Consider the following 13,821-nt stretch of genomic DNA (forward strand, 5'->3'; position numbering starts at 1 on the left):
ACCATGACACCACCCTCATGCCATCCAAATCACCACTCAAGTCAAAGATTCATCTTTGCTTCATATCCTTCCATATTGGAACATAATCTTCATGAATCCGCATAAACCCGTCACCCTTTTTCCAAAAGTTATGTCACCTTGATGTCATCAAAGTAGGATGATGGAATCACAGAAGGCGAAGACAATCCAGACACACATTTGAACTGCCATAATAAATTATCAAAAAGTTAAAATCACATTTTATAGCAATGGTATAAAGAATCATTTAAATAAGTTGCATTAATGCTGCACAAACCTTATGTTGGTTGTATTTTTCTCTAATTGCTACTAAATTTCCAGCTCTTCTACTTGACTGCAAATCATGTAAAATTTGAACACAGTCTTTCACATCGGATGGTTTGTATCCTGAGAGTTGTTCTAGAGCTGAATTCTGTAAAAAAGATGATATAATTACATCAGAATCACTGTTTTATTTGATAAAAAAAAGTATTTTATAAAAATACAAATTGTTTTAACAAAGATCATATTTTTTAATAAAAAATAAACTTTTTTCAAGAATATTGTTCTAAAATCAAAATGATTGCATTTAAAAAAAAGATTTAAATTTTTACCTAAAAAAATAAACTTTTTTCAAGAATATTGTTCTAAAATCAAAATGATTGCATTTGTTAAACTTTTTTTCAAGAATATTGTTCTAAAATCAGAATGATTGCATTTTTTAAAAAAAGATTTAAATTTTTACCTAAAATTTAAACTTTTTTTAAGAATATTTGTTCTAAATCAAAACGATTGCATTTTTTAAAAAAGATTTAAATTTTTACCCAAAAAAAATAAATATCACATTTATTTAATAAAAAAGCAACTTATTTTTATAAAAAGATCTCATTTTTATTAAAAGCATCAAATTTTTATGATTCTTACCCAGGGATGTGAGTTGGGTTCAAGAGTGAATCTTGAAAGAAATGTGACAGATGCAGCAACCAAAGAAGGCAAAAACTTGATGCAATTATATTCCAACAAGCTCAATTCAGCTAAATAATAACTTAAAAACTCCAACTGCAAATTCGGTGCCTGCAAATTTCAAAACAAACCCATAAATAATCCATTACATAAAAAACAACACGAAAATCATAATAAACACAACGGTAGCAGAGCTTACGTTATAATCTTCTTGACCAATTCGAAACCTTCTAAGGAAAGTCCTAACTGTTGGATTTCCCATTTCAAACTTGAGTGTTTTTAGCACATCCGCTTCCATTTTCACAACTTCTTGCTTCGTATATGTATTATCAGTTATGTAGCAAAAATCTTCAGTATGTGGAGGGCTAATTTCTTCATATTTTCTGGTAAAAATAAACCAATATTAGATTAAATGCATTTACAATTTTTTATATCATTTATGATGTTACAAGTTTGCTGTCTGGTCCGGTTCTGAAAACACTGAGCATAATATAATCAATAAAGCACCTGAATGTGATACTTACGATGCAATCAGCATTGAAGAAACACCAAGAAGTTGAAGTCTTTGTCTGTTAAGAACATTTGACGATAAAAATCTGTCAATGTATGAGATTGTGAGGTACAAAGTGTCTGGAAGAAGCTTATATTCTTCTGCAACTTCAACTAGCCAATCAACCAGCACACTCCTCATATTAACTGTCACATCTTTTTGTATTTTTTCAATGTAATCTGCCATTGGTCTCCTTTTAGCCTCCATCTAGATTGAATAACAAGAACACAAATTCATCAATTTAGTTGTTGAATGCAAAATAATTTGACCCTAGATCTAGATTTGAAGTTCTTGGTTCTTTGATTTATCAATGGACACGTCAATTAAAAGCTAGAAGTTGGATAAACTACAAATTTGTTTGACACAGTTCATTTCACAAAACCTGGATTTATGGTTTGTTAAGCTAAAAGCTGATACTTTTTTATTAAACAAAAAAAAACTTATTTCAATCCAACTCTAATTTGGCATGAACCTAGTTAAACTCAAACAAAATTCACTTTTTTTAAACCCCATTTTGACTCAAACTCATTCTGCTTAGAACCATATTGACACAAACAAAATTGATATAATTTTTTTTCTACAAAAAGTGTATTTTGATCCAAACTCATTTTTACTCAAAACCAATTTTCATCCGAACCAAATTGCAACTTTTCAAAACCATCCCATTTAGAACTGAACTCATTTTGCTCAAAAGATGCAAACCAAATTAATTGCTTTACAAAACAAGCTAATTTGGCACAGACTCATTTTGCTCAGAACCCATTGTGGCATAAACCAAACTGATACATTTTAAAAACAACCCATTTGACCAATCTCATTCTGCTTAGAACCCACCCGTTTTAAATCGAATCAAATTGATACCTTTGTATAAAGAACTCATTTGACCCAACCAAAACCGATCTCATTTCACTCCAAACCCATCCAATTTACAAGGCTTAAAACCAATCCTAAAATATAATAGATACAAACTAACCCTAAGATCTAGCAACATAAGTAGAGATCAAGTAAAATTAAAAACAAAAAATGTATCAAACCTCCATATTATGAAGATAATCAAATATCTCCGAAACATAAGCCTCACACATCTGAGGGTCAACGGAAGTCAACGCATCACCAACACTCTCATCTTTTTTCTCCACAACCGGTTTTTTCACATCCTTCTTCACCTTCTTCTGAACCTGATCCAAACCCACCTTCGGATTCTCCCATGTAACCACATTATTCGACAGCTCACCCAACACCACACGTTTCTTGTTCGCCGGTTGGAGGTGGGACCCAATTGCTTCCATGGCCCTCTTCTTCGCCAGCCTTGTAACCCTCACACTGGTGTTCATGTTCTTGTTCTCCTGGTCCGCCATTGATGGGTTAATAATAATAAGAATATTTTTTATTATTATTATTGGAAGCAACGAACACAGGAGATGAGTTGAATGATGGTGGTGAAATGGGGTTAGAGTTTTGAGTATTTTAAGGAATGGGTGTGCCGCCATTTTTAGTATGATTTTGAAGTTTTTAAGGTTTTGGTGAAAATGGTTGAAAAGTTTGGAGGAGCGAATGGGAGTTTGACACGTCGGATTTGTGAAATGTGTAGTGGCGGGTTGTTTCATGGGATTTAAAATGTTAAAAACTAAAACATGGGTTTTGGTTGTGGTTTGAAATGTTAAACCACGCGCCTTTTCAAAATATGTTGAAATTTTTAAGTTTTTAACATATATGCCTTTGGTGCTCGTTACATGGATTCAATGTTTTTTAAAGATATTTTAGGTAATTGTATATTGAGTTAATTGCATGGATAATTCTTGATCTCTTGTGGCAGGAAAAAAAAATAACTTTATGGATTTTATATTCCTACTATTTGCGGAACTATAATACATTTGGTTTTAAAATTAACAAACGTTAATATATATTTTTTATTTGCAATTAGTTTGACAGTCTCTTAACTACAGGCAGGTTCAAGAAAGTTGCAAATGGTTTAACATTCTTATAAAAATATTCAATATATTTTTTTTCAAATTAATGTAATGTTAGCGTATTCCAATTTAATGTGCTTTTATATGGCATTTATATTTATACAGATGTAACATGAAAAGCTAACGAAGTATACAAATCACAATTGATACGGATTTTTAAGGTAAAGACGGATACTACAAGAGAAATAATTGAATACAAGTCATGACTTGTGGCAAAAAGTTATGTATAAACGCATGGCGTAAAATTTAATGAACTATTTGTTCTGTGGAAAAAAGGAAACAAATAGACTATTGTTTGCCCTAACAGCATGTGAAGATTGGTCGATACATCATTTGGGTGTAAATTATACATCTCTGCACGAACACCTACAAGAAGATGTTCATGTCCTGTAACCAGACACAATTATAAAGCTAGGATAAGGAAAAAAAATCTACGAGCTAAAGAAGGCCCTATACAAACTGCGTTAAGCATTGCGTGCATGGAACTTATGATAATGATACACCTAAAGGCTTAGGCTTTATTCAATGCCCTCAAGAACATGCCCTTTATAAAAGAACTACAATCAAGTCAATGGTAAACATTGGTGTTTATGTCAATGCTATAGTAGTAATAAGAAACTATGAAAAAGAAATCACTACATTTAAGAGGGAGATGCAAAATCAAATTTGAAATGAGCGATTTTGGGTTATTTTCGTATCACCTTGAAATTGAAGTTTGCCAAATACCCGAACGAGTTTGTCTACAGCAATCTACCTATACTAAGAAAGTGTTAAGATAACTAGGCGTGGAAGATTGTAATCCAACTAACACAATGGAAGCAGGTTTGAAGCTATCCAAGGACGGTGAAAGTGAACCAATAAAAGCAACAAAATATAGACATTGGATTGGTAGCATCCAGTATCTCACCACCCATACCGATTAGATGTCAATTTTGCAGTTAGATTTGGAAGCCGATTCATGGAAAATCCAAAAGTTGCCCATACACAAGCATTTAAACATCCTATAAGATACTTGAAGGTAACTATTAACTATGGGATCACATATAATGAGGGAAGAAGCAAGAGCATTATAAGCTACAATGACAGTAGTTAGCAAAGCAAGCAATAGTACCTAATGCGAGTCATAAATCATGACTACAACATTAGTAGCATGTTATGGCTACAACTCTACAAGGATTATTGAAACCATATTCCATGAAAGCGCCAAGCACATCATAACAAGATATCATTTTATTCGTGAGTGTGATGTAGATGTCGTGTTCTAATAAAAAACAAGTATTTATTATAATTAAATACATATAACTAGTGTGGGTAAGTAGGGCCGTCTTCACAGGGAATCAGTGGAAAATGCAAGTCTGACTCATAACTTCAAAACTAATTAACTAGGAGGACAGACAATATCAAGCAGTTTAAAAGGATGAATTAAATTACACGATAACTTTTAAAGTTGTTAACAATTATGAGAAAAGTAATTCACTCCATATTCAGCTAATGTGATATTCAACTAATCACATATTCAATTAGCTTGATTGCGCAGTAACTACTAGACCTATTAGTTTGATTGTGGTGACAAACGATACCCTAACCGAATTGTTGACACAATTGAACTTGATTTACCCAATTACCAGTTTATGTTATGAAAATCAATTAGGTTGCAATGACTAGAGATTATTGCTTCAATGATACAAGAGCTAACCCTAAATGTTGATGAACACAACCAGATAAATGATGCAAGATTCAATAATCAACGGCGCAAACTATTTAAACAACCAATTGATAAACCCAACAAGATCAAATAACAAAACCTAATCAAGTTCTTAATCATTAAGCACAACGAATCTGATCAAAAGTTAATTTGCATAAACCCTAGCCTAGAGTGAACACAAGCGTTTTAGTCTAACATCGACATAACAATCAGCTCGCCTATCTGATGAACGGATGAACTCATGCGATGATTTGACGAACTGGAAGCTTCGGGATGATGCAAAGTCATCCTAGGGTATGTCTCTGGCTGCTGGAACAAATGATAGGTCGAATGGGGGCTGAAAAACTAATCATATATCAGTTAGGGTTGTTTTCTCCCGTTTTTATGTCTGTTCGCGTAGTGCGAAGCGTTTTACCCCATCAGTTCGCATCGCGCGAACCAAACTAACTTCATATTCATATTTTTGACTCGTTGAGAAACCCGAAATTCATATATTGTGGGTCACGTAACTCATTTAGGCCGAGATATGCCCGTCTTTACTAAAAGGCACTTTCCTAGTAACCCCGTTTTGTTCAGTTTTCGCTTCGGCTTCAGGTTTCTCATCCAAAACCTTTCCCGAATCCTTCTTAACCCTCCATATATGTTTCCCTATGCTTTCATCTTCTCGAGGCTTGCTTAATATTCATCTGAGTAGCTCTGAATTAGCTCGTTTAAGCTTCGAACACTTGTGATCATAAAAGAACTCAAAGTAATTGTGCTCGCTATACATAAACAATAATTAAAATACATGAAATAATACATATATACACATGATTTATACCCGACCATCAAAGTGTACTGAAAATGTGGAAACTAAGAGCATTCTCAACTCATCCTCAAAGTTTTTGTAAGAGGATTTTGTAAATTATAGGATAAGGTTAAGAGTAATTTGGTGGATGAGAGAGAAAAACTAATTATTTTTGTAAATTTAGAAAAAGTTTGTTTGTCCACATTTATTTTTTAGTATTTGTTGAAAATATATGTGAGTAGAGAAAAGAGAAATTGTAATTATAAATGTATAAAAAAAATATTATTTAATTAAATAAGAGAGTAAAATATAGTGTTATTTAGTGTAATTATAGAGATGTGGATGAAAAACGGGCTGGGAATGCTCTAAAGGTGAGCACATACGTAAAGAACTCCAAAATGCAAACATCTGAACGTTGGCTTAATTTATCAGGAGTAAAGTTGAGAGAAATGAGAAGCGTACTTGGAGAGTCGGAGAGTCAAGTAACTGTTTTTCTTTTTTTATATTTAGTTGATCTTATACTACAGCATCCTCTTATACAAAAAGGAAAAATGATTGTATTCATTTATCTATATCTACCATCCTGCTTTACAAATAGAACAGATGATTTGTTTCTATTTATCCAAATCGACTTTGTTGACTTTTATAAAAGATTTCTTATATAAATCAATTAGCTTTAGAACCTATGTATTATATGAGATTTGTTAACGTGCAAATTAATACAATGAAAAACACTAAATGTTAAACATAAGAACATAATTATGTAAAAAATGTATTACACATAATATTCGAATATATATGCTACAAGTACTAAGAAGTTTAGAATGTACAAAATTGAAAAAGGTAAAAAAGGATTACTTGGAAATTTCTTACATTTGGACTTCTGGATAATTTTAAAATAAGACGTAAAATAATGACACAAACATAAAGTTCAATATTAAAACAATACGTGAATGCATGAAGTGGGCTTACAAGATGGGGTAAGTCTATATGTTTCAAATTTGTAAATACTTACACTTCAATTTCATCAGTGGCAGTACCCCGATTGCCACGTCCGGCGCCTTCACGTTTTCCCATTATTGCAAACCATAAGACATAATTAAAAACATATGGTCATTTATTAATTTTTATCAATTTAGTAAAAAAGTTACAAATAAAAGAGGTCATCCGCGACCAATGTCATTGTGGCGTTAAAGTTTGTAAATGTTTGAAAACAAAAGAAGTTGATTATGAATCCATTGAAACATTGATTTTCGTTGGATGTTTGATATGTAATTGTATAGAAAATCAAAAGAGAAGACTTGGATATAAAAACATAAAATAATGAAGGTGTGATACACTTGATATAATCCAGAACACAATGATCATTTACAATAGTAATATTCTCAAGAGTAAAGTGCCAAAATAGCAATACCTCATTTCATATCCAATACGTCGGTCAAAATCTTCAATTTCAACTTCCACAAACCCTTGCATTTTAGGGATTTAAGAAAATATTGAGGGGAGAAGGAACTTTTGATGAGAGAGGTGGTGGCGCAGGTTTCCAATGAGATGAGTGGTGGTGGTGATTGTGTGGCGGTGACAGTGGCTAAGGTTGTTTGGTGGTGGTTACGGTTTGTAAAGTGAAAATTAGGGTATGAATTTGAAGAAGATGAAGATGGTAAAAGATCAAAATGGCCCTTCATACCTTAGTGAAAAGACGGTTTTACCCTTGAGTTAACGATGAAAATTACCGGAGTTAACTATTTGGACGTAATTAACAAAAACTAGGAAATCTCGATGGTCCAGCTGCAAAAATTAAACTTTTTGGATGGAAGTCGTATAATTGATCAAACCTCAAGGATGATTTTGACACTTTACTCTATTCTCAAATGAAATTGTATATTTATATATATAAGGTGGATAAGAGAAGAGTCTGCAAAAACTATCCGGATTTTGCTATATTAAATAAATATTGTCTTGATCAACTATTAGAGTCAAGTCCATTAAATTCTTTTCTTTTTATGTGATTTAAATATGCTTTTTTACATACGAAAATATTTTTTTAATTAAATTATATATATGTATACATATTTTTGTTGTTATGCTACAAAATATAGATATATAGAAAAGTTAAAGATATCAAAGAAAGTAATTTAATTTTTAAATAAAAAGTTAAAGATATTATTATTATTGATACATTCACTTTTATATATTATTATGTATGACATTATTATATATTATAAATTAAAATTGGTTAAATATTTCAATTCCATTTTTAGTTTTTTTTTTCTTTTTTGTCATCTAAATTTCAATAAACACAACTTGTTTTATTATGAATTATCCAATTTTAGAATACATAATCTTTATTTATATGAAAAGTTTATATAATGCCTATAAAAAGATATTACTAATTTAAGCGGGAAAAATTAGCCAAGAATAAATATGAAACTGCCACGTCATTCTCATTATTTTCTTTTATTAGTATAGGTAGATTTACATATAAACTTATTTTACAAATATCAAATATTAATCTTATCAATCTAATTTTCATATGTTTGCTTATAATATTCCGCTACAGAAGTGAAGCGGTCTGTATTCAGTAGACTAAAGTGGGCTAGAGAACTCGAATGGGCTACATATAAAAGTTAGGGTTCTTAAGTCAGACGGATGATACAAGTGTATTTGATTTTGGCGTAAAATGGAATGCTGCTAATCTTGAGGGGATAAAGATGGAAGCCTTTTTTGCGCTAGTGTTCAATGGACCATTCTCCCTAAGTCTTAAGCATTGGAGATTGGTCTAAGACACGGAGACAATCTAACACCAGAGTACATGTGGGATTTGTATATTTTAAGAATCATACCGGCTAAAAGTCTTTCACCGTAGATGCATCCGAAGAAACATAACACTCGTGACGCGTTAAACTTAATAACATGGGCTATTTTAATAAGACCACTTGTTATGGGCTCACGCCCAGACATTAGATCGCCAGGGAGGCTTTAAGGCCGTCCAAAATGCCAAAGTGGCGCGAAAGGGTGAGGCGCCACTCATATAATGCCACTTAACTTGTAGATTTTTTTTTTTGAGAATCTAATAAACGAATATATTTTATTTAATGTTAATGCTAGTTAAAGCTAGTTAAACCATAACGTGCTAGTTAAAGCCCCTGCTAGCACTTAGAGGCTTATGTCTATATGGCGATGATATAAGACATTGATGTGATGTTTAAACTATCATTGCTAGTTAAAGTACCATAATGGATAGTCCAAGTGTCATGTGGTCCAATAAACTAAGTGCATAATTTAAATGTTTAACATATCTAATAAGAACTAAATTAACTGGGGCCAAATAAACTAACGAGGATTAAGTTTTATTATGTATTGTATTAGTCTCCAGGTACATGACCAGACTCGTATCATTATTAAACATAAAGTGGCTACACAATAATGCATATTTTCTTTCACTCATACCTATCGGAGAACCAAACTAGTCAAAGTTGTGATAAGGGATTTAACATGGTAGCACGAGGACGACAAATTGCCTCCAAGTTTATAGCCTTGGAGATGCTTATTCCTTCGATCCCTTCACTCATATCAACCCGGCTCTCACTTGTTCGCTCCCACTCAAAGCACTGGATCAGAGATCCCAAACACAACCCGACCAAGCGCATTCCCATGTCATCTCCTGGACAACCTCTCCGTCCAAACCCGAATGGCATAAACTTGAAACCATCTCTAAAACCTTTTAGACCCTCAAATCTCTCTGGTCTAAATGTTTTGGGGTCACCCCATATGTTGGGATCGTTTTGTATTGCCCACACATTGACTAATACTATTGTCCCTTTAGGGACGTGATACCCTCCCACCGTGCAATCTTCTGCGGACTCATGAGGCAACAAAGGACCTGGTGGAAGCATTCTGAGAGTTTCCTTTATTATGCAACCAAGATAAGGTAGGTTACACATGTCTGACTCCTCAACACAACGATCATGACCCACATGTTTTTCGATCTCAGACCGTGCCTTATTCAGAACACTTGGATTGTTCAGTAAAAGAGACATTGCCCACTCCATGGTGGTTATGGACGTACCAGTACCTGCTGCTAAGATCACCTGCGCGTTGAACATTAAGAGATATGCTCAATTGTTTTGATTCCAGGAAACTTAATAAATGAGAAAGGCAGTATGCATGTCTTGAACATTATTGAACTGAAGGATTGTTGGTACTTTCCTGACTTTCTTGATTAATTAGCTAGGTTATATATGCAAATGCGGTTTTTAATTTCTTTTACCATCCCGGTCCATCGACACATTTTGTCAGTCAGAATGACGGCCATTTACTATTTGTGTTTGTAATAAATAAATCTGTCAATAAGAAAAGAAACTTTTTATTACTGGGCCTACTAATTTATATACTGTATATCCTCACAAGCTACAACCATCAATATATGTTACCTCAATTTTTAGCTATTCTTCATTTTTAAGGATAGATTTTGAGAATAAATCGTAGCAACTAATTATATTTATCCTTAAAAACTATTTTTACATCTCTAATTGAATCCCTCCTTCTACGTTAGTATTACATTATAACTACATTATTTATTTTAATTAACTATATAATCTTTTAAACAACACAAATTACACTACTTAAAAATGAGATATGTCCTTACGACAGTTTTTGTTGGAAATTTGTCAGAAAACTCATTTTCCAACGATTTTCTTTCAAAATACTGTGCGAGAAAAACACACAGGGAAAATCATTTCCAACAAAATGGCTACAAAAATATGTTGTTGTAATGTTCTCAGGCTATCTCGTGTCTGAATATTCGTTTCAGTGGGATCCGGTAAAGACAGAACAAGCAACATGTACTTTTAGCTGTGGATGATGTATGTGTTAGAGCTTAGCCAGGGGGGGGGGGCTTTAACCGCCTTCAGGATAATTGATGAGAAGGTGGTGGTAACTACGGAAGCTTAATGTTCTAGATTAAAGAGGAACAATTAGAAGCACATATGATATGAGGGTTTTCAGTTAGTTGTCCGAGTGGGAGATTGTTGGGCTTATAGGTCTTTGTTTATGTCCGGGTATTAATTAGTTGAAGTCAATAAGGAGGAAACAAGTTTAGGGTGGCTTGTTTGAGATTTCTTATTTACTAAGTTACAAACCCTAGTCTAATTCCTGTATATATCTTTGCTATGTACTTTTAATTGTTAGTTGACACACGTGACCGAGGTTAGTCAAGACTGAACCATGTTAAATCTTTGTGCTTGTTTATTGCTTTTCGTTTGTGTTCGATTTGTGTGTATCACTACAAAAAAATTGGCATAGTTGCATTATAAGATGAAGTTGGATTAGACCTAATGCAATATTTTTGTAAGATAATGCAATTGTTTCTTTCAAATGTAACTTTTCAAAAAAGTTGCATTTGAAAGAAATAATTGCATTATGTAATAAAAAAGTTGCATTAGGTCTAATGCAACTATTTTTGTAAAATAAATGTTGCATTAGACCAATTTTTTAGTATATACTGATCCTAACAAGTGATATCAGAAATTAGAATGGTTAGATCAACCGATGGAGTTCTAGTTAAAGTCTCATATTTATGGGTTTAAGTTAGTATTATGAATTATCGGTTTGCTTTACGTTTATCAGTTTGCATATGTTCAAGTTCGTTTTAAGACTAGGTTTGGTTTGATATTTTGATATAAATATACATAGGTCTAGCTAGGTTGGTCATTTGTTTTTATTAATAAAAGAAGAGTGGGTCTTGTACCTTGAATCTCCTAATTTTTTCATCTTGTTTAAGTGTCTGATTAATTTCTTGTTTGTTTATATATATACTAGGTTTTATCTTTCTGTATTATGGGGTTGTTTTTATTTTTCGTTTATAATATTTATATATTTGTTTATTTGAATTTTATTAATTGTAAGAAAGTTAATAATATACTTAGGGTTTGATGGTGAAAGAATTTCACAAATAAATGACATGTTATAACCCGTTTAAAAGCTATCTGAGTTTGGTGAGACCTATGACCCGCTTATTTTTTATTATAAAATTATTTCTTAATTATAAATAATATATTTTCTAAAAAAATGGATATTAATTTTTAGTATATATTCTTATTTTATAAGATTTTCATATCAAATATTTTGATACGATTAATTTTTAATATAATGGGATGTTATAACCCGTTAAAAAGTTATCTGGATTTGGTGAGACCCATACATGTGAATTCGGATCAAATGCATGAGAAATAAAACAATCTGGTGACTTGATATTAACTCCCTCAATTAATAAAATTCAAATAAACAAATATATAAATATTGAAAACGAAAAATAAAAACAACTCCATAATACAAAGAGATAAAACCTAATCTATATATATAAACGAACAAGAAATTAATCAGACACTTTAAACAAGATGAGAAAATTAGGAGATTCAAGGTATAAGACCCACTCTTTTCTTATTAATAAAAAAATGAACCTAGCTAGACCTATATTTATATCAAAATATCAAACCAGACCTAGTCTTAACAAGAACTTGATCAAATGCAAACTGATAAACATAAAACAAACCGATAACTAGAAAACTTTTAAATGTTTTATTTATATATATTTAAGATATATCTGAAAAATGCATATGAGATGATTAATTTGATTACTAGGTTAATTACCATCATGAGGCTTCGGATCATTTCATCAGTGTAGCAATCAGGTTCGGATTTTTGCAGCGATAATAACGTCTGAGTCAAGTTCATCATCTTCTTCTGCTTCTCTTGGCAAGAGCATTCCATGCTGTCTTTTATCTCCTCCATTAGCTCCTGCATGAACAAGTCCCGTTTTGCTTGCAAATTGATCAATCTTTTCTCTAATTTATTCACTCCTAACCACCTCAACATTGGCAAGTAGTCCCCTACATTTGTAGCCCCCATAAGCTTCAAAATCTCAGTCACAATCACCCGAAAGCGATGCGCCTTGTCTTTCTCCTCCGCCGTTAAATTAATATCATCAGCATTTGTACTATAATAATATCTCTTACCAGAAATCATCCTCATCACCACATTGAGAGTTAGGTCAGCCAACATAGATTGAACCTGCACCACATTGGCCTGTTTGGATGAACATCGATAGAGCTTACGCATCATAAGACGCACTTCGTCCGCACGTATAGGTGCAAACTCGGTTAGCCGATTAGGTGAGAAGATTTCAAGAGAGGAGATACGGCGGAGGCTACGCCAGTGGTCGCCATAGGGTGCAAAGACAAGGCTAGTGAAGTTGTAGCCAAGGTACTTACCTGCAAGCAACTGAGGGCGGTTTGCGAAAACAATATCGTTCTTGGTGAGACATTCTTCGGCTGCGGAGGGAGAGGAGACAACAAGGACTCGACGTGAGCCGAACCGCAAGAGTTGGATCGGGCCGTGTTTATCCGAGAGTTTGGCTAGGGCCTTGTGGATTGGTTTCTTGACAAGGTAGAGATGACCGATTATAGGTAGGGGAGGGAGCCATGGTCTAGGTGGAAGGTTTTGGAGTTTGTGGAGGAAATAATCAATGAAGATGGAGATGAACAATAATACTAAGGGGAACAACATGTAAGACACTTCCATTTCTCACTACCTAAGTTCAAAACACTGATGTCTTCTATCATATCACCCTTGTGTTCCCTTTATATTGAGGAGCATTTCGGCTTTCTCATCATTTAAAAAATAAAAGAAAAAATATATTCAATTTTTCCCGGTAGGTAAGAGCATCAATACATACGTTCTTGTTTTGAATTGTCAATTTAGCATGCGAAATCAGATTTTAAACCGACCTGTAAAAATTTTTAATCTTCTTTAATAGTTATTACTTATTACTCGGTCCTTTTTTTTTCAA

The 13,821-nt window shown here is 32.9% G+C and overlaps 2 protein-coding genes across 2 annotated transcripts; both read right to left on the minus strand.

Moving 5' to 3' along the window:
* LOC143569323 (G2/mitotic-specific cyclin C13-1-like) lies at positions 1–2,868 on the minus strand. Its single transcript, XM_077055273.1, has 6 exons — positions 2,545–2,868; positions 1,485–1,717; positions 1,160–1,343; positions 922–1,071; positions 296–430; positions 1–203 (listed from the first exon to the last, which is right to left on the minus strand). Exons 1-6 carry the CDS (start codon positions 2,866–2,868, stop codon positions 129–131), a joined length of 1,101 nt encoding a protein of 366 aa, XP_076911388.1. The 3' UTR covers positions 1–128.
* Positions 2,869–9,433: 6,565 nt separating this feature from the next.
* LOC143569324 (cytochrome P450 81Q32-like) lies at positions 9,434–13,553 on the minus strand. Its single transcript, XM_077055274.1, has 2 exons — positions 12,624–13,553; positions 9,434–10,063 (listed from the first exon to the last, which is right to left on the minus strand). The coding sequence occupies exons 1-2, from the start codon at positions 13,551–13,553 to the stop codon at positions 9,443–9,445; spliced, it is 1,551 nt and encodes a 516-aa protein (XP_076911389.1). The 3' UTR covers positions 9,434–9,442.
* Between the last annotated feature and the right edge of the window lie 268 nt (positions 13,554–13,821).

This window comes from Bidens hawaiensis, unplaced genomic scaffold (assembly GCF_021521415.1).
Source record: "Bidens hawaiensis isolate Kalapana, Puna unplaced genomic scaffold, B.hawaiensis_p1.1 tig00024457_1, whole genome shotgun sequence".
In the NCBI taxonomy this organism is placed as follows: domain Eukaryota; kingdom Viridiplantae; phylum Streptophyta; class Magnoliopsida; order Asterales; family Asteraceae; genus Bidens; species Bidens hawaiensis.